Source organism: Ceratina calcarata, unplaced genomic scaffold (assembly GCF_001652005.2).
Source record: "Ceratina calcarata isolate Rehan_Ccalc_2016 unplaced genomic scaffold, ASM165200v1 scaffold493.2, whole genome shotgun sequence".
In the NCBI taxonomy this organism is placed as follows: Eukaryota; Metazoa; Arthropoda; class Insecta; order Hymenoptera; family Apidae; genus Ceratina; species Ceratina calcarata.
In genome coordinates, this window is record NW_017173655.1 from 135,438 (window position 1) to 163,002 (window position 27,565).

The following is a 27,565-nucleotide window of genomic DNA, read 5'->3' on the forward strand; positions in this document are numbered from 1 at the left end:
TGTAAAAATGTTTCGCTAGTGTCTATAGTTAATGAGTAATTTGCAAAAAACTGTTTTTTCGTTTTTCGTCAATAACTCGTTAAATATTAATGCTAGAAAAAAAATTTTACATGGAAATTGTAGATCTCGTCGTCCTCTATAAGAAAGGTCCTATGCAATTTTTCCGTAGATTTAACGGTTCAGGAGTAATTAAGGAAAAACGAAATTTTTTGCCAAAAGTTCGCCGTTTCGACGGTGGGATGGTCGGATTTTGTCAACATCAATAAAATGCCAAATAATCATACGTAACTCGTTAAATATCGAAGTTAGAAGACAAACAACTTTTATTTCAAGCATTTTTCGAAATTTTGAAGAAAAAAAAATTTCTCGTCAGCATCAATACTTAATTGGATATTTCCTTCTATACTTTTTAGCACGTAGCTAATTATTATTAGCATTGTTCTTCCGACGTCTGATTTCTTTTTAATTATAGGAAATGCGTTGTTCTCTCTCAGAAATTTTATGTTTCATTCACGCACATGAGAAGAGGCACTTATAGCGAAAATACACAGACGATCGATGTCAGTTTTCTTACAAGAAAATTTATAACGTGTTTTGAAACCTTGATTTCCAAGTTTATTGTGTCGGCGTTATCGCTAAGGACAAACCATCAGGTGTGCACCTGGCTTAACGCGCGCGCTGTTTTCCTACGATAAATTATACCGTAAACGAGGGTATATACGTTCGATTGCTCGTTTCGCGGCGTAAAATCGAACGAAAGAGAAATTGGTACGGCCGATATAAATACCTGGGACTGCGTAATCGGCGATATACGGCTGGTCGTAAACGCGCTCCGTCGATCTTCTTCCTGATACCGCGCATCGGCCGATCTGAGACTCGTCGCCCGCCGTTTAACTGGATTTCAGATAAAAATGCGACGGGATTGCATAATTTCCGGGAACTTCTTCCTCGGCGTAGGATAAATTCCCAGTAACAATTAGAAACAAATTACACTTGATTCGTTAGTCAGCGAGGGACGAGATTGAATCGAACACTTGTTGAATCGACGTCGATTAAAATTGTACTTTTAACACGACGGGACCGCGGGTTCGCGTGACAGCGATTCGGAATTTATCGCGGATGGTTAAACAACGTAATGTTGCTCCGTTGGTGTCGCGGTGACAACTGAAGTCCCCGGTTTCGCGCGTCTCGACGAGGCTAGGCTCCGTAGGTAGACTCCCACCAAAGTGTTCACCAAAGTCGAGGCGCGCCAGGTGTCGGCAGGCCTCGAACCGCTCCGCAGGTGACGACCGCTTCCCGCCCGAACACGTCTTCAAAACGTGATACGACCAACCCTCTCGGATCTCACATCTCCTTTTACATGAATAAATGCATGAACGATTTTTATAAAAAATTAATAAAACATCTGAATAAAAATTGATGCCTATTTTTAATATGCGAGGACGAGTTTTTTGTTACTTGAGTCTCACTTTCACGGTGTTTGAAAAGGAGCCACGATGAAGGAAGTAGTGACTGCGAGAAAAAGGGTGAAAGGAGGAGGGGAATCAAAGTCGCCTGCCGGTTCATGTTTACCTTGAACGATTTCTTGTCAGCTTATTACATCCTTTTTTCCCAGCCTGTTTTCCACGGTTAAATGGCGCTCATGGTGGCCGGGCTTAAAGGGGTCGTAACCATTTCTTGGCACCTCGTATTCGATAAAGAACGCGTATTAAAACTGTAAATCGGTGGAGCTAATCGAATCCGAGGTCAGTGTCACAATTAAACCAGGTAACAAATTCCGGAGTCTTTTGTCTTCGTCACGATCTCCGGAGCAATCTCCTTGAATTTCATCGATCGACCTAGGAACGATCGTGTAACCTTTTCTCTGCTCATCGACTCATCGATTCGCTAAGGACGTGAGCTTGAAATCGGGTTCATTCATGATGCGGCAAGTGGGACGCGTGAAAAGCAAAAGTAAACCGTTACCAAGTTCAGAATGCGATGCCAGAATGAATCACTGGCTACGAATACCTGAATAAAAAGAGTCTTATTACAATTATTATACTTAGATACAAACTTACTTAATAGAAATTAGATATAAGCTTATACACGGTATGAACTTTGTAATCAAGCATTTCTGAGAAAAATTCAAGTAATATTTTGTTCTTATTTTCGCATGTGGAATGTGCTCCCCAAGTTTGTCCATTAAAAACCGGGACACCCTGTATACTTATGAATTATTATTATTACGTAGGTATATTAGATTAATTTATTCATTCACAAATAAGTTCTCTAATAGTTATCAGTACAGAATAATCCGAATTTTACTAAACGTTTCTCAACAATTTATTGTCGAGGGCAAGTGGAACGATTTGCCTGAGCAATCGGAACCACCCACGCGCGACGGCGTTCATTCATCCGCGATCATTTCCTCCGCCTTAATGAGACGCACCACCTACGACCGGTTCGATTCTGATTTCTTTCAAACGCACTCGTTTCCTCCCGGTCTCCAACTGCTCTTTCATCCACGTCGTTAACGATCGCGGGCCGCGAGAGGGGTAAACGCCGCCAGGTTCCCGAATACCTGCGAATGAAACCGGTCCCTCGAAATCTACGAACATTCATCGCGGTTTACGGAAAGGCTCGAGTCGTTTCACGGTTCATCAAAAGGACTGGAATTTTTCATACCGAAGTAAAATGAAACGATCGAATTAAAATTGTATAATTTGTTCCATGATTTCCAGTATTGTTCAAACGAAAATAATTCATTTTAAAATAGTTTTCGACAGGCAGCATTATTTTGTTTGCTAAAGAAGAAGAATCACCCGACCTTCACGGTTTTCCGTCACGCAAAAGTCATTATAGGTTTTATATGCGTTCAGAGAATAATATCATCGATGGAGAAGGAAATTTATACGTAATAGCCGTCATCGATGACCAATTCGCCGCGTTGTATGAGATCTCGCGTCACTCGATGCTTCTGCGTTTTCCGCGAATGATGTCTACGTTCTTATTTGCAATTTACACTAATTTACAATCTTTCCAGGTTACGAGCAATCCATTTCTTGCGACCCGCTTAGTTTTTCGAACTTCTCATCTACAAGTGTCGCATCTCTGCGTTCCACGCGATGAACGATCAAACGAATCCCCTTGTTGAATTTATTGACTTGTTCAATGAGCGTCTTCAGATTCAAAGATTCAAAGATCAGAAATCAAACAATTTTATATTCATTAATTTTAATAAAATAATACTTTCGATAAAAGGATATGAATCGTGAATTATTCTTTCATAATGTGTCCTAAGGTTTGTGGATAATAATGTACGATTTTAATAACCGTGAATGCAGTTTCTTCTTTTTAACGAGTATCCCGTTATAGTTTTTAATTCGCGATCGGAACTTTCGCGTTTAATTCGCAATAAACGTTGCACGCTCAATAAATTACTGGCTGCGTGGCGAATATTCCAGCGTTGATTAACATTTTAATTTAACGCCAACGGGGAATAGCGGTTCTTAATTAGCACCGTCCGTGGCTGTTATCTAAATGAAGGCTCGGTTAGACAGTGTCTGCGAAACAATACTTAAACTTCTGTAAATACAGTAAAATAAAGTATAATAATTAAACCGTCGTTTTTACGCTTATAAAGAATATTAACAGTGTAAATTAATACATGAAATTATGTAAAATATAAAAAGTAAGTGTATAGACATTCCAGAGATAAACGATAAAAGAAATGTGTTTATCGGAAATGTGTTTCGCAAATTAAAATCCTGGTAAATTATAGTCTAGTTATAATGCGAGCGCAGGATATCTCGTCCATAATTCAAGTGGCTCTTGAATCACTCCAGATCTCGGTTCTAAGAAACTTTGTTTCAATTCTCATTCGTCTATCTATCTTCCATTAATTTGCATAAGACTTAAGATTGTGCCCATCCTTAAATAAAAACAATGACAAAGCATTAAAATTTTAACAATCACTAAATATTACATTTATAAAACACTGTACAAAATATTAGAAATAATGCTTTAAAAATTCCTAATGAAAACAAGTCGAATTTTATAAACCTGACTCCTCTGTAATTATCATTTCTTCTAAAAGTTCATTGCTTCAAATATTGGACACAGCTTTTTACTAGATGACTTACACTTTTGGCGAAGATCTAACGACTCATACAACCTTAATATCTAACATAAACGACGAGCATGCTAATAGTTCTTACGACGTGTCAACAACGATTTATTGTCCATTGGTGCAATTCGTGGAACATATTAATAATATAATTAGATGCTAACAAATTGCTAACAAATTAGATGCGATTGTAAACATAGAAGACGCTTGATCAAATCGTTTTTTTCCTCGTCTCGTAAGTTCTTTCTATAAAGCACGCATCCGCATGAACAAGTATACTAACTATGAGTGATGATCACGTCTTACGTAAAATAAACCTTTTATTATTCTGTCAGTATAATAAATGGAATCTAACTTCTGAATCGCATTGTTTTAGGAAGGCGTGGGATCCGTCGTCTAATGATCACGATTAAGGACGATGGATTTGAAACGGCAGAAATGCACGTGCGCGGACGGTTCGCGTTTCAATTTCTGAACCGCGCGAATCAATGCGAGGACACGCCGCAGCTCCTGAACGTGACATCAACGTCACAATGAGCCGCGATGAGTCGTCGTTCAGGAATTCGGATGAGATAGAGCAGGACTCCGAGGGAGCGAAAAGCCCCTCGAACCCTTCGTGCCCTATCTACGATTATCCTGGAATGTTAATGGCCCGTGCGATAGCGACTAGAAAAAAAGGAAAGAAAATAAAGAAACGAATCCAACCGTCGATCGCTGTATTATAAGAAAAATAATAATCAAGGAGGCGTTGCATATTAATTTGCGATGACTGTACATTTTATAGTTGAACAAGTAACAGAGATTTAATCAAATGCTAATGAAATGATCTCATTAATACCTGACATTAGACTGAATAATAGACTAGAAAGGATGAAGACTGATTGTTATTAAGTTGAAGATGTAAAAAGCAAATGCGAAAATCTTTTTTATAATGAAAATAGAAACAAGGAATTAAAGTGTAATAGTTGATGATCGAATTTGCATCGACGTCTCGTTGTAAAAAAAAAGATCGATTCTCGCTCTTTACAAATAGAGAATGGACGCGTTCAATTGTCGCCAGACAGTGAATTGGTTCGAAATGCAGAATCAAACCGCACCCATGCCACGGACCGAACAATGAGCAACGAACCGGTGGGGGGACACATTCCTTTTGTAAGCGTTCAGACGCATCGTGAACGCTCGCCCGGACGAACTTGCTCGGTTCGTTGTGCCTCTTGAAAATACTGGCACGGAACTCTCGTTAAAGTATGGACACTAATTCGCCACGCTAATGAACTCCGCGGAAAAAGCGGTTGCGCGATTTCTCTCAACGCAAGATCAGAGAAACAGAATATGTAAATGAATTATCTTATCCCTTCCTCCTTTCCTACAAGTTTCGGCATTGTTAATAGATTCTGCATTCGTTGAACTTGTATTCTTGAGAACGACGTACTAAAGTTTATAAAAATCGAAAGTAAAGGAAGATTAAGGAATGTATTGGATGAAATTGTATTTATTTACCGTACTTCACCAGAAGCCAACAGAATGTACAGCTGGGTCAAGTTGAAACACACCTTAATCACGCCTCGTACCTCACACGAGAGAGTAAATAAAATTAACATAATGGGGTTGACATTGATTTTGTTCAATCGCAGAAATTAAGTTACTGATACTAATTATAGATTGCAAGTTTGTACACAGACAAATGCTGATGCAATGTTTAATACTTAACAGCAAATATGCCAATTAGGAGCTACAACCTTTTAAAATTATCTTGCAAAATAGGTCGTATGCAATTTTCTCCTATCTCAAATATTTCAGGACAATCGATTAATTATATCGTTTATCGCTAATTACTCTTTAACGAGTGGAGTTCGAAGGAAATTGCATAGGTTCTTTTTTGTACCTGACAACTAGAGCTACAACTTTGTGTTTGAAGCATTCTTCGTTCGAATAAAAATAACCTTTTGCAATAAACATTTTTCTTAATTACTCTTTGATAAAATATTAAAGGGACACAAACCTGTACAATCAGCGGCTAGTAATCCTACGACCAGCTATCCGTCCGTCTGTAGATCTCTCGTTTAACGACGAATGGTTTACCGAGTTGCTTTATTATCGAAGCACTTTCATGCGAAACGTTGAAGCGTTGAAATAACAAAGAGAACAAATTCTTAAATTGTAAAATCTCGTCCTGCACATTTATCCTTAGTGTATATACTAAAGACAAGTATAAAAATGATGTGGAAAGCGTAGTTAACATAACAGACATTATCCAATGAAAAATGATCATCACTGAAATTCACTGCATTCCGGTACGACATAGTTCGTGGAACGTCAGACCAATTAAATTGCAGAGAATTCAAATTTGAACGGCAACGGCGTTTGTGGCACGCCATAACGTGAACGTGAACTGTCGTCCAATGTGAGAGTGAAGCGTCCAAATATTTATTCTACAATTTACTGTTAATGATCATTTATAATCTAAAGTTAATATGTCAGACAGTATAAAAGTCGCGATTAAAGTGAGGCCCTTGATCAAACGTGAGAGAGACGACAACTTGTCGATACAATGGACGGTGCAAGGGAACTCTATTATTTCCACAGATCCTGAAATGAAAAGACGCGGCGATGGAGGATTTGTATTTGGTAAATATTTAATTCTCGAATTAATTATCCTCTTTCCGATTTCTCTCGAATTCACGTTCTTATAATTTCGTCTTATTACGTCTGCAGACCATATTTTTGATATGCACGCAACCAACTCGGATGTGTTTAATACCGTCGTACAACCCATTGTCAATGCTGCTGTGAGCGGTTTCAATGGTACAGTATTCGCATATGGCCAGACAAGCTCTGGAAAAACATACACGATGTTGGGTGACAGAGATGAACCAGGAATCGTACCACTTGCAATAGAACACATGTTTGATGCTATTGCAAATACTGTTGGACGTGAATTTTTGTTAAGGTATATACATATGTTTATTGGTAAACAGCTTTTTATACATACACATATATAAATCTTTATTTTACAGAGTATCCTATTTGGAGATATACAATGAAAAGGTCAATGATCTCTTGAACAAAAGTGGGACTGACTTAAAGTTAAAGGAAGATGCAACTGGGCAGGTGATTTTAAAATGTAAAGAAGAAATCACGAACTGTCCTCAAAATGTGTTGACCATAATGAAGAAGGGAGATAAAAACAGAAGGATAGGAGAAACTAACATGAATGAACGGAGCAGTAGGAGTCACACCATATTTAGGATTACCATCGAGAGCAGAGAGGCAGGCTCGAATTCAGATGGTGCAATACAGGTATCACAACTAAATCTTGTAGATCTCGCTGGTTCTGAGAGAGCCCGACAAACTGGCGCGACCGGTGAAAGATTTAAGGAAGGACGACACATTAATATGTCTTTATCGACGCTTGGCTTGGTGATCATGCAATTAAGCGAATCGCAGGATGTCCAGAAACACGTAAACTTCCGCGACAGTAAATTGACGAGATTACTCCAGAACTCGTTGGGCGGTAATGCTATGACAACAATAATATGCGCTGTGACACCTGCCGCTTTAGAGGAAACTCAGTGTACTTTGTCTTTTGCATCGCGGGCTAAAAGTGTGAAGAACAAGCCACAAGTTAACGAAGTCATGTCTGATGCGGCTCTTCTGAAACGTTACGCGAAACAACTGACTAAGCTTCAAGAAGAATTAGAGAAAGTGAAGAATGAGAATAAGTCGGCACAGGTCGAGGAAATGGAGTCGAAGTTGTTGGAGAAAGAACGTGTTAATCAATTGCTAGAAGAACGTATAGAAGTATTGAAAACTCGTATCGTTTCTGGAGACGTGGAGGTTGAAGAAGAGTCATTGCCCAATAAGAACAAATACAAGAGGAGACAGACGTGGGGCGGTCCAGGAATAAGAATGTTGAAACAGCTTCCGTCTGTCTGTCAGTCGGCAAAATCTTTGCCGACCATAAAAGAAGTGTCATTTGAGAAGCCCCAACGAAAGAGTATCTTAAAATCTATGGATCTAATGAACCAAACGTTTCAAACAGCTTTCGCCGATTTTGAATTGGAACTGTATGAAAGTGAGAGAACCCGCGAATCTAGGGACAATGCAAGTGACAGCGACGAAGAACCGTTTATAACGAAACGTGGTACCCAGCGCGTTACATTTCAAGACGATGTATTTATCATAAAAACACCTGAGAAGTGCAACGTGTCCATTCAGGCTTGCTCTCCTGGTACACCGCAGCATGTTTTACGACAAGATAATATGAATCTAAGAAAAGAGTATAAGGAACTTTGCGAATTTACGACGTTGGAAAAGCAGCTGATATGTCAAGAAAAGCATTGTCGGATACACGGAGAAGATGGACAAAGTAGATCGACCTTAGAGAACTTTAAGACAGATATTGCTCCAGAAATAATGGAGCAACTTAAAGATCTGAATCTTATGCAAGAGAAAGATGTAAGTCATGTAATTACTCAATTATGCACCAAGTTGAATGAAATTGAAAAACAAAGTATCTTAGAAAAGGAGTCGAATAATAAAATGACGAAACAGTTCTCAGAACTTGAGAGGCAAATAGAAAATATTACTTCGGAAAGGAACGAATTTGAGCACATCAGTCGTGAATTGCGAGCAGAATTGAAGAAGAAAACAGCAGAGCTGGCGTTGAAGAACATGTCTGAAGAAGCTATAAGGCAAGAAGAAATGAAAAAGATTTCGGACATCAAGCAGCAACTTGAAATTGTTACCTCAGAGAAAACTAAACTCGAATGTGCTAACGTTGATCTGCGTACCGAGTTGACTAAACAAATGGCAGAATCGCAAAAGCAAATGGAAAATATTACTGCCGAGCGTAACGAGTTCGAGTACATGCGCCGAGAATTGCACTCGGAGCTGAATAAAAAGTCCGTCGAATTAGAAAAATTACGAAGTAATTTTAACAGTATGAGTTCAGATATCGTTAATAATAAGATAGTAGAATTAGAGACAGAAATGCTAAGCATGAAATCAGAAAGAGATAAATTAGAACAGGAAGCAGGCGATTTACGCGCCGAATTAAATCGAGTGTCCTCGGACTACGGAACGAAAATTGCTTTAGAGCAAAAAGAGAAGCAAGAGACGGTCCAAAAATGTTCCGAATTAGAAAAGTTAGTAGAACTAATTACTTCGGAGAAGAACGAGTACGAGCGTGTGAACATCGAGTTGAAAGCAGAGTCTGGTAAAAGGATTGCAGATTTGCAATCGGAAGTCAAATCAGAACGGATGGCAAGAGAAGAAGCAGCGGAAAAAATCGTGCGAATGGAAACAGAAATCGAACGTGTTGCTTCGGAAAAAAATGAACTCGAACGCATAAACAGGGAATTGAACGAGAATGTCTCAGAGTTGAAATCCACGATTGCATCGCATGAATCGGTATACCAGCAAGCAGTTGACAAGATTTCCAAATTGGAGAAAGAGCTTGTTGACGTGGTTTCCGAGAACGATAAGCTTAAAGAGACAAACACTGAATTGGAGAAAAAAGTTAATGAAACAGATACTTCGTATGCGAAACAAACTGTACAATCTGTTACGGAGATTTCCGCATTGAAAGACGAATTGGAAAACGTAATCTCTGAGAAAAACGAGTTCCAGCGTATCAATAGTGATTTGCAAACCAAGTTTGACGAAAAAATATTAGAATTTGAAACTATGACAACGACTCAACAGATGGAAAATGAGAAAGAAAGAAAACAGATTTCTGAACTGAAGAAACAAATTGCGACGATTATATCGGAGAAACTCGAGCTCTCGCATGTTAATAATAAATTACGCAACAAATTGAGTAAAATTACTTCGGAATTAAAGGAAAAAATAAAGATAGAGAAGACGGGAAACAAAGAAATGATGGAAATGATTGCCGATCTAGAAATCGAGTTTGAACACATAACATCCACAAACACAGATTTCGAATGTGCTGTTAAAGAGTTGCAGCAAGAACTGGACCGACGAACATCTGAATTGGAATCGGAGCAGATCGAGAAGCAGAAAGCGCTAGAGAAGATATTTGAGCTGAACAAACAAATTGATTGTATCACAACTGAACGAAACGAGTTTGAACGTCTTAATAAAGGATTGAACGATGAATTGAAGAAGATTTCTGAATTCAAAATGAAATTAACACATCTGGAAACGACAGACAACATTTGTAAATTGGAAAACGAAATTGAACGAAAAATTGGATTTGGATGTCTCGATGAAACAAATGATGATGATGAAAAAGAAACTTCGGCTGTCTCGAGGAAAAGAGATGCACATGTGCACGAAAATCAAAATTTGAATAATTATGTGAATGACTTGGAACATAGTGTGACGAACTTCCGAATTGAGAATGAACATTTACGAAAACGATGGAGGAATCGTTCTATTCTACCGATGAACGAGAGCAACGCAAATATTTCAAACTTGATATTGGAAGCAGAAAAGAGTCAACTAGAAGAGAGTCTTCACTTGAAAAGTCAGGAGTTGGAAGACATAAAAATTATCATGGAAGACATGACTAAATTACAAGAGATTATCAATCTGTTGACAAATGAGAATATGGAGATGGCTACCAAATTAAACACTGAACAAGAAAAAGCAGTACAGACAGAGGCCAATCTGCAGAAAACAATCGACGAATTATACACGCGAATTTCTGAAATTACCAAGGAAAAGATCATTTTGGAGAACGAGTTGCAGGCATTGAAAGAGCAACTAGACTCGATCCGTTCGCAAGTGTCGGAAAACCAAGACGAGCAACAGTTACTAATATCGTATCAAACAAAGATCGATAAATTAACAGCAGAGAACATCGAATTATCGATGTCTATAACGGAGAAGAAGAAAGAATTGGATAACATTAAAGAAAGCAAGTCGCTCTTGTACGATCACGAATGCATCCATAAGGAGAAAGTAGTAATTCTTGAAGAACAAAAAAAGTGTTTGGTAAATGAAAATAACGAACTTTCTACGGACTTAATGGATACGATAGAAGAAAACGATATGTTAAAGGAGCAATGTAATATTCTGAAGAATAAATTGGAACAATCATCGTCGATGAAGGGTGCTGAAAGTGATGTAGAACTCTTGAAAACGGAGAATAATACTTTAAAAGGAGAGCTTGCAGAGTTGAAGACAAAAATAACAATATTGTCCGAAGAGAACGCGAAATTCTCTACCAGTTTGTTCGAGACTGTAGAAAATCTTGATTCTTCCTACAATGAAAAAGTTCTGAAAGATTCATTACAATTGTCGGCAATATTTGATGTCGACGAAAGCGATATTAAGGAGGAAGAAGAAACCCGTGAAACATTGATACTCAAAGTTGCAACATTACAAACTAAAAACGATCATCTAAAGCGTTTGAATAAAAAACTTAGCGACTTGAAATTGACTTCTTGCAACCAATGTGCACACATGAGAAACTTGACCGAGAATCGCAGAGCTCTTAAACTCGAAGTAAATGCCTTGAACCAAAGGCTGAACGATTTGCAGAAAAAGTACGATCGCAAATGTGTGAACACTCAGATTGAGATTAATCAAGAGCTCAACACGAGCGTGCATAATATGTCGTTGAACTTCAGCTTCGTGGACGAAACGCATGTAAGCGTTGTGGAGGAAAAGATACAGAGTTTAAACAACGAACTGCAAATTTTGAAAGATGATCACGACAAATTATCAATTTTGTACGAGGACAAATGTACTGAACTGGACCGACTTCAAAATGTCCAAATCGCACATTCGCCTAACAAGTCTAAATCAAGAAAAAGCTTGGGTAAAGATAGAAACAGACTAGAACACATGCAGAGTTTCATTGACCAACTGAGGAACGAAATGGATCAGATTAAGAAAAATAGTACTATTTTCGCTGACACGCTTAACGATTGTAAAACTGAGAAACTCAGTTTGTTGGACGAAATAAACAGTCTGAGAGACGCTAACAAGGAATTGCAGCAGAAGATGGAAAATAACGAAAATACGGCAATGAAGACAATACAAATCCTGGAAAATGAGTTGAGCAACATGAGTAAGGCGACTGAACAATTTTCTGCGCGAGAGAAAGAACTGGAGAGTCAAAGATTGATGTTGGAGGTAGAAGTAGAAAGTTTAAAACTTGAGGAACAGAACAAAAATGATACGATTACTAAACTGAACGAGCAGGTATTATCTTTGAGAACTGAATTGGATTTAGTCACAAGTCAGAAAAACGAGTTAATGGATTCGAACGTAATTGAACTGAAAAATAAAGAATTAGAATGTCTGAAGAAACGGTGTGAGGAACTAGAAAAAGAAAAAGAGCATATTCAAGAATCAGAACAGCAATATGTGCAAAGAATCAAAGAGTTAGAAACTTATATAAACGATCTTCAAAAGAATATAACAAATCAGCAATTCTACTGTAAAGAACTCGAAGAAAAAGGCGCTTACTATGAGAAACTTTTACAGGAGAGCGAACAAGGAGCATACATTCTTACACAAAAATTGCGAGAAACCGAAGCCGAAGCAATGAATTTCAAGAATAATTTGGAGATAAAGTATAAAAACGAATTTGATTCGATGATTCAGCAATATCAGCAGCGTATCACAGAATCTGAAAACAATTTACAAAAGTTGAACGATACTTTGAACAAGTATATCGATGAAAACATGAATATGTCGCGAGAGCTTGGTAATCTGCGAAACGTCAAGGAGAAACTGAATGAAACGATGGCTGAGAAAGAACGTATATGCGAACAACAAAAAGTATTGATGGATGATAACGAGAAGCTTAATTGGGAAGTGAACGATATAAAAAAATGCATACTTAAGGAATTAAAATCGTTAATATCCAACGTGAACCCCGTCGACTATTCAAAGAAGCCTATAACCGAGATCTTCACAGTTTTGTTACAGACATTAATATCGAAAGAAGCGGAAGTAATTAAAACCATGCAAGAAACGCACGAGAAGGAAAAGCGAAAATTGGAAGAAGAAAAACGACAATCCTTAGATACGGAAAAACGTTCCTCTGTGTGGGCCAAAGAATTGGAAACGGACATGGAAAAGTTACAGATCGAATTAACAGAACGGGAACGTATGCATAAAGAATATCAGAACAAGGTCTCTCAGTTAGAATATCTTTTGATAGAAAGTACTCGTGAGAAAGAAATTATGAAAGAGAAGATCGAGTCACTGGAAACAGATTTAAGTAATTTGCAAGCGGATTTTGATAGACGGTGTAAGGTCGACAATCGACAAGGAGAAGCGATTGTCCAGAGAAAGGAGAAGGAAACACAGGAGCTAATAAAAATCAAGGAGGTGGAAATGCAGTCGAAGATTAAATGCGAAAAAGAGATGTACGAGAAGAAGATCGATAATCTGACCCACGCTATAGAGTCTTACAAAACAAAAATTTTGGAATTAAATGATACTATCGAGGGTCTCGAAGCGAACGAAAAACAATTGAAAAACATCATCGAAGCTAATTCGATGGAAATAAAAAGAAAGAACCAAAAGTTGGAATCGATGCATGCAGAGTTCGAACAGCTCGGGCAAACTTGTAACCAGATGAGTCAAGAGATAGAACAGAAGAATGCGCGTATTGAAGAGATTGCAGTTGTTCTGAAAGATAAATGCGACATGTTATCTGCGTATGAAGCAAAACTTGAAACTATTGAATACGAATATGAATCGTTAAAACAGCACGTTAAAGATCAAAGATCTGTCATAGAACGAGGCAAGGAAGACATGCAAACATTGAAGAAGGAAAGCGAAGAACAATTGGAAATCATCAAAGACAAGTTAAATTCGGAAGAAGTAAAGAATACTGGACTGAAAAAACAATTAAATGAGCTGAACAACAAAAATGTTACACTGATAGAAGAATTGAACGATCTGAAAGAGAGATACGAACAACTTGAGGAGGCGAATATAAAATTAGAGAGGAAAATTAGAAACAGTACTAGCAAGATTAAAGCGGAAGCTGAAATGGAGGAGTTGCGAGAGTTGAATAAAAGATTACAGCAAAATTTGGAAGGTGCAACCAATCGTGTAACAGAGTTTCAAGAGGCTAAAAATCGAACTTTAAGAGATTTGGTCGATGTAAAGACGAAATATGAGCTTGCAGTACAAGAAAACGAGGAATTGAAAATGACGCTTTCATCGTACAAATCAAAGTACTCGATTTTGAGTTCATCCATGGACGAAGGCAAATACGATGACCTTCTTCTAGAAAAAAATAGGATTGCGTTAGAATTGGAAGGCAAAAAAATAGTTTTGAGTCAGAAGGAAAACGAGGTAAAACAGTATGCTAATCAGATCAAGCAATTGACTGAGAAGAATAAAGAACTGGATGAAGAACTAGAAGAATATGGTGGAATAATTAGAGAACGAGATGCTGAGATCTCCAGACTGGAAGAGAAACTATATTCTCGCTTAACTGAAAATGTGCACATCAATGAACTAGAGGTAGAATTGAAAAAGCTTCGAGACGAAAATCAGGAACTTCGGGACCAAGCTGATGCGCTTAAGATGAGACTACAAATGGATCCAGAAAAGGACAACTCGCAAAATACGAAGATTATGGAAGGCACGTACAACCGCGTGAAAGAGCTTGAAGAAGAAAGAAATAGAGCCGTGAAAGAATTAAAGATGCATAAATTATTATTGAATCAGAGAGAAACTGAACTTAAAGATGCTATGAAAAGGCTGCGAGATTTAACAGAGAAAAATAAAGATATCGATAATGCCGAAATCAATTCAAGAATAGATTTGCGTCAACCGGAAGGCGAATTGGACAACGACACGAGAAAGAAACTGGAGTATCTCGTGGCCGAGAATAAAAAACTTAAGCACGAAATTAGAATGCTTCAAGCGACTTCAAGAACATTCAATGAATCAAGTACATCGAACGATGGTGGAAAAATGAGACAAAATACGTCAACATTTTATAAAAATAACGAGGTTGAGGTGGAATGCGAGCAATTGAAGAATAAGATTCACGAGTTGGAGTTGCAACTGGTATCAAAGAATGGGCAAATCGCAACTCTACAGTTACAGATTCAAAGTGAGAATTTCCCTTATCAGAAGAAATGTAAAGAATTGAACGAATTGGTACTCGCATACCGTACTAAGGTATGTAATGAGATACTGAAATTACAGCTTTATCGATATATACATAATTTATAAATCTATTAATGTGCATTTTATTTTTCACGTAGAATGCAAACTTGATTTGCGAGGTAAAATCGTTGCAGAGGTCTTTGAACGATGTTAAGACGTGGGAATGCGATATCTGTAGGAAATGGCGCGTGAATAGAGTAGATCAAGCCTGTCAAACGATACCAAATAACGCAATACGCTTTTGTAGTGTTAACAGTGGAGTCGTAGAGGTAAGAAAATATTATTATCAGGGTTATATCAGTTTTTATAATAATTACAACACTCTGATCACTTCTACAGGAACATATGAAAATTCAAAAGTTGGAAAAAGACAAGATGTTCTTGAAAAATGTATGCCGTTCCCGAGCTCGAACAATAAAACAATTAGAGGACCGAATGAAAGAGTTGGAAGAAACACGAAGTCATTGTGATTCGCGATCGAATAAAGTATTACACGACAAAACTAATCAATAATATAACGACTTTACACAGTTGACACACGATAGTGAATAATGAATGTGAATTTCGGAGAAAGAAGAAAAATTACTATCATAATCTGCTCGTCTTAATAATATGAGAACTGTAGATACATTTAATATGTAAGGTTGTACATAGTTATTGTAAAGTAGAGACCTATACGTACATATATATTGTGATTTATATTAAAAATAAATATTAAAGTGTGAGTTTTTTACAAGTAATAAATTATAATGCAATCTATCCTGTGTGAGGTTATTTTTATTAAAATAGAGAAACTGAAAGTAACTAGTTTGCTGTTTCTCTCAGTTTCTGTCGATTAAAAAGTTTAATTATCTCAAAGGCTATTCTGTTTCATATTCTTATCTAACCATATTTTATGAAATAAACAATTTTAATACAAACATGAGTAATTACTTACTTCTCATTGTTGGGACTCAGGAAGTCCAACAAGTATTGCCAACAATCAATTATTTTTTAATGTGTCAACTAATTCCTTATAAAAGAATAATAAAACTTAACTTATACATTATACCTCAGTCCTTATCATAACCAGATCTTATCACTGCTCAGAAAATCCAGCTGATTGCTTATATTCTTTACAATTATGTAGCCTTGTAGATCTTCCTGTCTCTGGATCAATAGATCATTTGACTGTCCTATGAACACTTGATTTGATTGAAATAGATTTCTGTGGATAATAATTGATATAAAGCTTCTAACGAGGAAATTCATACTGCAACTGTAATATTGTTCTCTGATTTCCTGTAAGTAATTGCATATTTCTCTCATTACAAAATTTTACACCAATCTCGTTTTCACAGCTGCAGTTAACCTCACAACAACAATTTTATTTATTTAAAATTTCTTATCAACATATGTGCCCTTTTATCAGTTGATTCAAAAATGGTTTTATCTTGTTCTACAATTTTCTTGAAATCACTGTGTATATATCAAATATAACGCAACAAAGCACCAAATTCTTTCGAGATTCCAAATGTGCAACATGTTATAAATATTAGTTACATGTATACTCCTACTTGTCATAGTTATAACACTTAAATAGTTATTATACTTAATTATCAAAAAATAATATAGATTAATACAATTTTCTATAAAAAAAGTACCGTTTAATTGTAGCTTCAAGTACAGCAAAGTACAGGACTTTATTATTGAAAATAGGACTACCGCTGCCGAATGAGCGGTGTTGCCACGTTTCTCAGCATGGCTAATACTAGAGTCGGCTGTGAAAACGATCGTCGCATATTTGTCGTTTGAACAACAAGCAAGTGAACATTTGCCAAGTATCGTACCGTTAATATCCGGCGAATTTCGTAACAGTCGCGTCCGGCAAAATGTGCGAGAGGATTATGGCCCGCATCGTCGTGTAATCATAACATACCCCGACCGGTGTTCAAGAACCGAAATAATGCGAGGTACGTAAATGTGTATACATATGTACCAGGGGTCCGATCAATAAATTATTGAGAAAGTTTTCGGAAAAACATATTTTACGGATGCAGATAATCGAACAGTGACGTTTTCGTATGTTTAACGTTTTCTGAAGATAACTGTATTCGTCGCGGCGTAGTTAATAATCCGCGTTGCTGCTAAGTAATACACGAAAGTAAGACGTACTCTGAATACACGCAGAGATGCGTCAAGTGACAATCAACAAGGTGTGTTCGATTGATCCTTTTTAAAAATCGAAAACACTTGCTTTCAGTATGACACGCTTACTGCCATATACTTTATTGATTGCGACGTGAGATTTCATTAATCGACAGATTAGTCGGCATTCGTCGCGTTCCAATGGTCCGATCTGTTTCTCTTCAAACTGTGGATTCCTACTTTTGAACCGTGCTAGAATTACGCGTTTATTTTTGGCATTCATGTTTTCATTCTCTGTTTTACGTATCAAATATTTAGTTGCACATTTCATTCATGAATCAAAATGCAATTATATTTATTAATTATAGGTTAAACGTAATGAACTGTACGTAGGTACCAAATAACAGTATGTATATGTATGTTTTTTAACAAATAACATTATGTAATTATTCATGCGTATATTTCGAACGTTTTAAATTATCATGCAAATCAACAAAATGTACGATTGTTGAAATATTAAAGATGGTACGAGGAGATCGGTAATTATTATGGCAAGGAGTATCTGTTGTATTGACCTTGAAATTGTTATGTACTTTGTCAGCAATGCATACATTTAAGAATCATTAATATCCTTGTTGCTTCAACGCTTCGTTTGCTCTATGTGTTTAAAAATTTACCATTCGATGGTCATTGTTTGTAAAAGCAAGATCTGTATTTAATATTACTCTGTACATCTTTTCGTTCTCTACGTTTATTAAAATTTTTATGAAGTTCCCTGGTATTACTCATTTGAATTTAATGGATTAAAGGTGAACAAGTATGAAATATTAAACATGTCTCATGGCTGGAGGCAGGGGCAACAACAAGCAAAGTGGAAATTTAGACAGAATACATCAATGGCTCTATTGCCATCAGCTTTATGCTTCTGTCAAGCCTGAACTCCCTTCCAGTGAAACATTTAAAAAACACCAGGATATAGAAAACGGTCGAATTGTTGCAAAAAGCCTTGGCGATCTTCAAGATAATATTTCGAGGTAAACCGATAATTTAACATTATTTAATTTGGGTCACTTACATTTGAACAGTCTAATCGAAGCAGCTAATAACATTGATATTATACATTGGATAAAATATTACAATAATATAGAGCATATATAAATATCATTGCATGAATTATTTCAGAAGTATTTGCTAAATCATTTTATGTTATGTACTTAGAGGATCTGAATACGTGTGTAAACTGAGTATCGGTAAAAATGATATACTGTACAAAATTATAAAATACTTGAAAGTTCTAGTTTACTTACATCACGTGTAGTACGTTTTATTTTTTGTTACACGATATTTATTGCACACGTCCACGAGACATATTGTTTGACTGTAACTTATGGGAATGTACTTGTATAAAGTAATTAATATGTACGAAATATAAGTTTATCAATACATAAACTGAATAGAGTGTTTTATTGTAGCATATTTACGGACTCCTTGTATTGTGATTTTAACATAATACATGGACATAATATAATAAGAACAAACCAGTGTATCGTTAAAACAAGAGCCCCACATTTTTACAAGGTCCTCAGGCCTTATTTTATACACATTAACAGTCGCATTGACTGTATCATTGATAAACTGGAAATTTTTCATCATATAGAAGGCTTTGTGAGGTACTGCCAGCTGTGTGTATAATAATACCCTTTTCGTTAATAGAAGCAGTATCCATATAAGAACTCTATGTTATTTGTATATTGCAAACTACACTTGGAATATAGACCCTTGTTTAATTCAGGGATATTTGTGAATTCAGATTTATGTTTGTTGAAATAAAAGCATTTCGATCGTTGACAAATGAAATATATTAATCACAAATATTTCTGAGCTAACATTTTCCATGTACTATCGATTTACGAAATGTTTATTTGCATGCCCTGTATGTAAATTATGTTAAAAAGATTTCGTTAATAAAATGTCACATGTTATTATTTAATATGATTATAATATAAGGAATATGTCTTATAGATATATTGACTTCTATGTAATCTGATTTCCAGTATTAAAAATACAAAAATTGTATAGTTAATCAATCTGTTTATTATTTTGTTTTATTGCACATATTATAGTTTCTCTTTTTATATAATGTAAAATATACGTAAAACTTTATTTTGATAATGTGGATTATTTGAAAGCCAGCATGTAAACTTTCCTTTTCACATTAAAAGTCAATGTCATAGATTGCACATGGATAGAATAATATGCATTAAATTAGAACTTCTTTTCCTGAATGTATATTTACCTTTACTTCGTACCGTTTCAGGCTTCTATATAGCAATTCAAACGTTTCGAAAAAAGAACAGTTACTGGTGCGACGTATTTTGAGTACTTATACTTTGCAACTCGTGAATCCACCCTCTGATAACAATAAAGCAGCAGACATCGATAAAAGGTTCTTAATTCATAATTATAATACAATAGAAGTAGATACATAATATCTAAGATTTTAATACCGATTTGCACAATTATCGTATATTCGCGTTTAAATTTACATTTCTTTGTATAATTTATACATATACATATATATTTGTCTTTATGTCAAAGATATGTGGATTGCACAACCGGAGATTGTCGCACGGAAGACATTGAAAGCGTGAGAAATGTGAGAGAATATGCTACCGTGGATGTAAGTCCCACTGTGTCCGATATGGCTGATTCTGGTTTGGAAACTGGTTCCGTAAGCCCGCACGAGAATACCGCATCGGAGAATTCGAGTACCGATTTCGAGGAGCTACAAGTCACGGAATACACCTCCGGAAACGATGAATTAGATAAGATACGCGGCAGGCGTGCACGTAACAAGGATCCGAAAGCGGTTCAAGATAACGAATGCTGTAATTCGACCAACAATTATAACAGCGCGTGCCACGCGAAGGACCTGGGGGATTCAGGTCTGATGGAATGTAGTTCGAACGATCATAGCACAACGAGCTGTTCCCTCGACGGGAAACGGCTCCAGCTGGATTCCTCTAGTTCGTCGACGGGCAACCCTCAAAACGACAAGTCGCGTGCGGATGAAATTTTTCAATACGAGAATCAAGTACTTAGCGATCCGTTTTACGAGTCGGACTGCGCCAGCGATGAGAATGAGTCGTTTGAATTCATTCACCTTGGCAACGCGTCCTCGGCGATCAGCGACGCGGAGAAAAGTTGCGCGGCGAAGGAGTCGGCACGAAAGTCGCAGGATGAGAAGATGTATCATTCCGATTGCTCTCAGCTTGGAAATACGCGGACGGAGAACGCGAATCACGAATTACCACACGATATACGCAACGCGATAAAAAGTTCCTGTAATACAAGTAATTATTACTTCATCGACGCATCGACTCTTAACGATGAGGTAGAGATTCCATCTGGAAACTTGATTAAAAATCAATGTTACGACGAAAAAGTGCAACCATATGCTTCCTCTTCTAAATATATTACAAACACGTCGAACGAACTGGCCGGCGAACAATGTCACAAATTCACATCCCTTAAAGCGACTAATCTGCAGACCGGCCACGAAAGGATAGCAGAATTCGAGAGAGAGCTGAAGCTTACTGAGTATCTGGAACCGCTTGGGGATACGCGGAAAGTGCGAAGAACTGATTCTACTTCCGAGGACAAAATAAATACCGAGGTAAAGAAAGAATGTTTAGTTGTAGAAATTAAGGAAGCTGACAGCGGCGAAAGTGCGCATCCTTCTCCTTGTCCTGACAATAATAAAAATATAAATAACGATCGACATGTTGTATCGCGTGTAAACAGCGGTAATAACTCGAGCGCAGCGATAGATGCGAAAAAAGAAACGAACGATACCGAGGAAACGAACGATAAAGATGCGAATCTGGCGGACGATACACGTCGACCTTCCCTTATCAGAAGGAATACATTTGAGCTGGACTCGAATGACGAGAAGCTTTCTGTATTGAGGCAAGAATATGAACGACGACAAGGTAATCTCGTGTTTCAGAATGCAATACCTCAATACTCGGGACATCGCGTCGACGGTGATTCGTGTTTCAACCCACCCGAGGAACCATCGATACCGATAAACAACGTGCTAAATAAATTTACAGTAGACGTTCAAATACCGACCAGTAGCCAATATCACATGTTGCCGTATCTTTCATTAGATAACGGGAAATATGAGATTAACCAGACACCACCGGAGAACAATAATTCGAGTAGCGGTAAAAACAATCTGGTTTATCCGGTAACGAAAAGCGCCAGCGATGAAGTTGTTACTGATTGTAATGCGGAATTGGACGATGAGATGACCAACGGCAGTAGCAGCTTGCCTGTGACGTTAAGTTGCATCATCGACAAAGACAGCAGAACAGACACGCTGAAGAAAACTAAATGCGTTGAGACTATGCCCATTATTTCCGGCGGAGTCAGCACTTCGGACTATTCTAAGCCTACTGATAGTCCTACTGTGCGTCGAAAAACGGAATCAACGCCGATAGTCTCCGGTGGTTCCGTTATCATGAACGAACCAGAAGTAAGAAGAGCCAGGTCTGCGAAAATGTCTTCGTCATTGACAGCGTGGGTGGTCGACATGAGCGATTGTAGTAATAAAAATGAGATCAAGGTCGCGAACAGTACCGGCGCAGGAATGTCACAAAGTTTTTCAAGTTCAGAATGTGTAAAGAAGCCGCCGGTGAGAAAAGTGAGCAATCACGAGAAACATGGTAGCTTAGGATTTTTTGTTAATTTAAAAGATATGGATAACAAACCCATCGCGCAGCAACAGAGTCATTCGATAGAGAAGAAGGAGCAAAACGGATGCAGCAAATCGTACTGTGAATTCTACGTCGACATGTCTAGTAACAATGTATTGAAGAATAAAAAACCGGAGCTCGAAGAGGTAATTGCTAAACCGGAAAAACCTATTGAAAGTATCGATAAGAAAAATATTTTCTCAATGTTTATTGATCTAAGTGATCCGCCGAAGAATAAAGAAAGTACTGTGCATCCTTCACACAGAAGAAGTCTTTCTACGTTCTCTGACAAACAAGTGGAGACGAAATTGGATGACGTTAACTCCAGCGAGAGCAGTACAGCTACAAAAGAGGATCAATCGTCGACCGAGCAGAAATGTGTCAGAGAAAAAGCTAAACCGAGTGTCTTCATGTACATAGAGTCTGACTCGCCGGTGGTAAGGAGAAGAACTTTATCCTCATCCCGACCAGCATTTAAACGACATTCCTGGAACGTCGATAAGACGCAGACTGTCAACAATAATTCTAACAATGGTAACAACGGACACGTAGCAAAAGAGATAATGTTTAGAAAGGAACATAAACGTGCGCATAGTCTGTCCGTAGATCGGGGAGATTTGAAAAGATTGCAAGCGAAGCCCAGTTGTTCCAGTCATTCTCTGAACGACTCAAGAGTAGACGCTGTCACCCAGAAGAACTCTAAACCGTTTCAAGAAGGAAACAATGGTCCCAGCAATATGGACACGTCTTCGGAAGATGTTTTCGAGTTCGACGTGAGAGATACACCTCCTAATTCTCACGTTGAAGTGATCAACGAGGAACTTCGGGTCAGTGTAAAGGAGCACGAGTACACGGAATTGAATACTGAAAGAACAATTGAAAATCTGAACGCTGCCGATATTAAAGTGTACGAGGACGAGTATTCGGAGACATCTGCGTGGGAGAAAACGTGTACTGAGAGCACCGAGGGGCAAACGCGGAAAAGTGAGACGTTCGACATCAGTAGTGGCAGCGGTCCATCCCCTGATAGCGATAATCATGATTATGAATTAAATGAACTGTTGAACGGAGAAGTGCCAAACATAAATCGACCACAAGTAGTTCCTGCTGTAGGTAGTAAAATATTGGAATCCCGTAAATCCCTGCATGAGACTATTAAAAAAATAGAGAGCGAGTTTGTGAAGGATTACGTGAAGTCGGAGACGGCTTACGAGGATTATAACGTAGCGTCGAAGAAAAATGAAAGAACTACACTAAAAACAACATCCAACTTTGTTCGATTATCGGATCTAGATAAAACACCTGTAGCGTCTCAATCGGCGGATATATTGTCTGTGAAAGAAGAGAGGAGCAGCTATCGTATGTGCAACAGTATTCCGGAGACTTCCTGGATTGAAAGTAAATTGGTGATGTCCAGGACTAATGGATCTGTTAGACCGCTACCTAGGAAGTTTAGCTCAATCATGAGTACCTCGCTTCCATCTAAACAAAAGTCTCCTCTTGAAGAACTGACAGGAGAATACGATGGGGAGGGAATCATATCGGAATCCGATCTAAGTAGTATGCAGAGCAGCATGGGTCGTTCTGGCGCTGGTGTGTAACTCGTTATCTATATCAGAACGAAGTACGTAATCGAATTTTCACAATCAATTACGAATTTGTTTTTCAGAAGGGAGTACAGAGGAAACCGAAACATCCAGTTTAGCAGGAAGCAGACCGTACAATAGATTAGGGGAAGATTTGCTAAGAATGTTCTTAGAAGAAATTAATCCAGACGTAACGATCGATGTAGCTGGACGTCGCATAAGAGCGCACAAGTGTATATTGAGTTCTCGTTGCCAATACTTCGCTGCAATACTTAGCGGCGGATGGATCGAAAACGCTGGGAATGTTATTTCTCTGCAAGGATACTCCTACGATGCGGTGCATTTTGCATTGTGTCACATATACAGCGGAGAAAGTAATATACCGGACTCCATAAGTATAGTGGAACTAGCTACTTTAGCTGATATGTTATGCCTGGAAGGTCTCAAGGAAATTATCGAATATACGCTTAAAGTAAAATATTGTCACCTATTCCACAAGGTGAGACCGTGAAAGTATAACAACTAGAATAATGTGGAGTTTTAAAGAGGTGTTTTACCATAATTGCGTTTATGCTGTAGCCCTGTCAAATATGCGCTGTTGGGGTATTGGAGTGTATGCCATTAGCAGCAGCTTACGGTCTCGACGAAGTGTACAGAAAATCACTTCGATGGGTAACGAGACACTTCGTGCGCATATGGCCATGTAAGGCATTCGCGACGCTTCCAAAAGAACTCATGGCAAAGTGTTATCGTCAACATATTGTGCATATGGTATGTACATATTAACGTTATATAATTTTTCTGAATTTAAGTTCCCAAGCTAAGTTTGTCAATTTAAATAAACATCGCATTTATTTTTGCTCTCGTGAATGACAGTCTACAGATAACGTGCTTCAAACGATGATGGACTGTGATAAACTCCTGGCAACTTTGCCAAACGTTCGTTGGGCTGAACCAGTGTTCAGAATGGTTTCGAATCTGTTGGAGACTTCGGTGAAGTTCTTATCTGATAATTTCTCGGCAGTCCTGGGAAATGAGAACTTCCAATCTCTAGGCCGAGAGTTAACGTGGAACATCAGCCGACTGGAGGACAATTTCTTAGCTGCCGCCGAACGTTTGCCCCCCGAACAAGCGTGTAAGAGTTACTCGAAATTGCACAAAATGTTGACCTCGGCACAGCAAGACGAAGCTCAGGATAAGATCAAGTGGGGACCTTTGTTCATCGATTTCTTGAAGAAAATTCAAAGCCGAGTGGAGAAGTGTCTGGTCAGAGATGCAACGCGAGCCGCGAGAACAACCACATGGCTAAAAATGGACTTGGAGCTTCGACGTAGAATACAAGAATTAGCTTGTTTAGTAATTTTACCTCATGAAACAACAAAACGACCATCGAGACATTCTAATTTTATAAACGTAAGTAACATTATATAATTTTTTAAATAAATTGAAATTGACTATCTATATCCATCTGTGAGAATTGTTGCTTTTCGTAGGAACCTAGACCAGCGTCGAGTCGTCCAAGGCTCACAAATAGAAGCCTGGACTTGAAACGTGTGAAAATGGTTATATCGGAACATAATCATAGAACCTTGAAGCAAATGACAGTGACGCAACCGCAACCGCCGCCGCAGCAACAGCAACAACAGCAGCAACAACAACCGAAGAAAGTTCTTAACAAACCGAAGAGCGATCCAATGGAACGTAAAATGCAAAATGATAAGCAAAGCACTACGGATACAAGCAGACCGAAATCATGGCCTAATAAATTAGAGGTAAATCTTTATTTTCTCAATATTGTTACCAATATTTCGAAAGGCATTTCGTTTATTATGAAAAGTTTTAAATACGTCAAAAGATGGTAAAGAAACTGAGTGCTTCTCGAATTTTTAGGTAAAGTCAAGGTACTTGGAACCTAGGAACAAATCTGTTCCAAAGGAAACCACACAGCCGGCGCATCCAGAAAAAGTTATGGTACAACAACGACGAAAAATAATGATATCATCTTCAGATTCGTCTCGTACATCTAGTCCTGCAATGAAACGGGCTACCGAGAAGAAGCCATTAGCTAAAATAAAGTTGCCCATAAAGAAGGATGTGAAGGCTCTTTCCTCGGATAGTTTAACGGAATCTAACACCAGCCGTATAAATACAAAGAAAGACTCGATCAGCAAGAGTTGCGGTATAACGCGACCCGAGTCTCCGTCTTTTAAACAAAAAAATGCTGAAATAGGCTTGTCTGTGGATTCTTTAGCGGAATCAAAGAACAAGCCTGCAGTTGTTAAGAAGCCCAATAAGATGGACACTTCGATGTCGACAGACAGTCTTATGACAGAGATGACAACAACGCCCAAATCGAACACGTCAAACAAGCTTTCACCAACTTTAGGAAAGACGACAAAAAAACCACAACCGCCTACTTGCGACAAAGGGGGAAAGAAGAGTTCACCACCCGTGCAACAAAGGAGTCCACTCACGGTGACAAGAAGACCACGAAGATCGTTAGAGAGTTCTACCGCAGCTAGTAGGAGCAGAGCTGCAGCTATTAGTGCTTATCACTTACGGAGAAATCTTCTAGACGCTGCAAAAACGCCGGATGTTCCAAGTAAGTCTTTGAATAATGTGTCATCTAAACCCGCGAATACAAGGCCGGTTACGCAATCGATGGTTAATCACCCAACGGTAATGAGAGAAAGGAAAGAAGGAGCAATGAATCAACAGGGTTCCGAAAGCCCTAGCAAAAGATCTTCCCCTAAATCATCTGGCAATAATAGAATGAATAAACCTGCGACCGCTAACAAAAGGACGACTGTCAATAAGACTTCTTCCGATGAAAAAGCTAAAAATAAGTGCCATAATGGGGAGGTTCCGAAACAGCCTACGGTGGGTTCCAGGTCAGGAACCTTTCTAAAAGATGAGCCCACGATTCTTAAAAAGGCAGACGTTAAATCATCTCACATTAACACTTAAATTTACGGACTGGTCGCCACGCACGTGGCACCATTAGCTTTACGATTATACATATGAAACTATTGTCTTTAACTGCAAACTCGTGATAACTCCAACCGCGGAATCGTACTATGTGTAAAGATAGAGTTATAATATAATCTTAATTTAAAGCAAGTTGCAATTGACATTATACATCAAAGGGAATATATTTACAAAAATGCATTTATTAGATATACCGAAAAGTGCTATGATTTTTTTGTAACGTTGAAGGGATAACTGCAAGGTGAAATGCGGCACAACGGGCGTGCGAGTTTAGAATGTTTATGTATGTATATTTGTTCTTTGTTTAATTCAATCACCTTGATCTCCGGTTAAGTAGAAATACAGAATCTTAGAGACGTCTCGAGTAATGTTGAGTAAGCTTTAACTTCGATTAAAAATATTACGCAACTAAGATATCGATGAGAAAAAAAGAAATAACACTTTCGATCACAAATGCAGCTAGCTTAATGTCCCACCCAGTTTTCAACCAATGTGCGCATTAATATGTCATAGTATTACACACTGCATATTCATAGAACGTAGACGTAACATGGCCAGTTATACGATATTATACAAGCATATATTTAGATAGACCTTCCTTTCTTCCACATTTTAAAGAGCCATATCACCCGAAATTGTTTCGTAGAGTCATTTACTAAATTTGAACTAGTTGCAGTGTAAGGTAATTCTTTCTCGTACCATTTAATGTTGCCATCTTACAAATTAATTCTTATTGTAAGTAGGAACTCCGTTTTACCCTCCTATGATCCTTATTAATATGTAGTTATTGTATTTATTTATTAAATTTATATCTATATTTTGCAATGTACATTTCTATGCAATATTTGTATCTAGTCATTTATATATTTTAAATATTT

General features: G+C 37.8%; 3 protein-coding genes across 14 annotated transcripts in view; 2 read left to right on the plus strand and 1 right to left on the minus strand.

Annotated features, from left to right (window-relative positions):
* The window catches only part of LOC108628022 (uncharacterized), a 16,260-nt gene extending 15,032 nt beyond the window's left edge, over positions 1–1,228 (minus strand). Inside the window, exon 1 of the mRNA XM_018029661.2 lies at positions 788–1,228. The gene's annotated coding sequence lies outside the window, so the exon portion shown is untranslated. The remainder of the gene's footprint in view (positions 1–787) is intronic.
* A 4,706-nt stretch (positions 1,229–5,934) lies between these two features.
* On the plus strand, positions 5,935–16,051 carry LOC108628013 (kinesin-related protein 4). Its single transcript, XM_026816152.1, has 5 exons — positions 5,935–6,736; positions 6,824–7,058; positions 7,126–15,238; positions 15,325–15,495; positions 15,566–16,051. The coding sequence occupies exons 1-5, from the start codon at positions 6,583–6,585 to the stop codon at positions 15,737–15,739; spliced, it is 8,847 nt and encodes a 2,948-aa protein (XP_026671953.1). The 5' UTR covers positions 5,935–6,582; the 3' UTR covers positions 15,740–16,051.
* Positions 16,052–16,925: 874 nt separating this feature from the next.
* Positions 16,926–27,118, plus strand: LOC108628053 (uncharacterized). Of its 12 annotated transcripts, none has more exons than XM_018029720.2 (11): positions 16,927–17,178; positions 17,722–17,759; positions 18,163–18,387; positions 18,826–19,023; positions 19,671–19,799; positions 19,952–23,706; positions 23,783–24,198; positions 24,279–24,470; positions 24,576–25,112; positions 25,193–25,471; positions 25,590–26,666. In XM_018029720.2, the coding sequence occupies exons 3-11, from the start codon at positions 18,194–18,196 to the stop codon at positions 26,664–26,666; spliced, it is 6,777 nt and encodes a 2,258-aa protein (XP_017885209.1). In that variant the 5' UTR covers positions 16,927–17,178; positions 17,722–17,759; positions 18,163–18,193. The 12 variants fall into 12 exon arrangements, with proteins under 12 accessions (XP_026671996.1, XP_017885209.1, XP_017885210.1 ...); XM_018029721.2 differs by having other exon boundaries at positions 17,722–17,742; XM_018029718.2 differs by having other exon boundaries at positions 17,722–17,738.
* The last annotated feature ends 447 nt before the right edge of the window (positions 27,119–27,565 follow it).

Coding starts and splice junctions, on each gene's coding strand:
- LOC108628013 (XM_026816152.1), top strand. CDS start 6,583: ATGTCAGACAGTATAAAAGTCGCGATTAAAGTGAGGCCCTTGATCAAA. Junction 7,059..7,125: donor GGACGTGAATTTTTGTTAAG/GTATATACATAT, acceptor TTTATTTTACAG/AGTATCCTATTTGGAGATAT. Junction 15,496..15,565: donor TTAACAGTGGAGTCGTAGAG/GTAAGAAAATAT, acceptor TCACTTCTACAG/GAACATATGAAAATTCAAAA.
- LOC108628053 (XM_018029720.2), top strand. CDS start 18,194: ATGGCTGGAGGCAGGGGCAACAACAAGCAAAGTGGAAATTTAGACAGA. Junction 19,800..19,951: donor GCAGCAGACATCGATAAAAG/GTTCTTAATTCA, acceptor TTTATGTCAAAG/ATATGTGGATTGCACAACCG. Junction 25,113..25,192: donor GACATTCTAATTTTATAAAC/GTAAGTAACATT, acceptor TGCTTTTCGTAG/GAACCTAGACCAGCGTCGAG.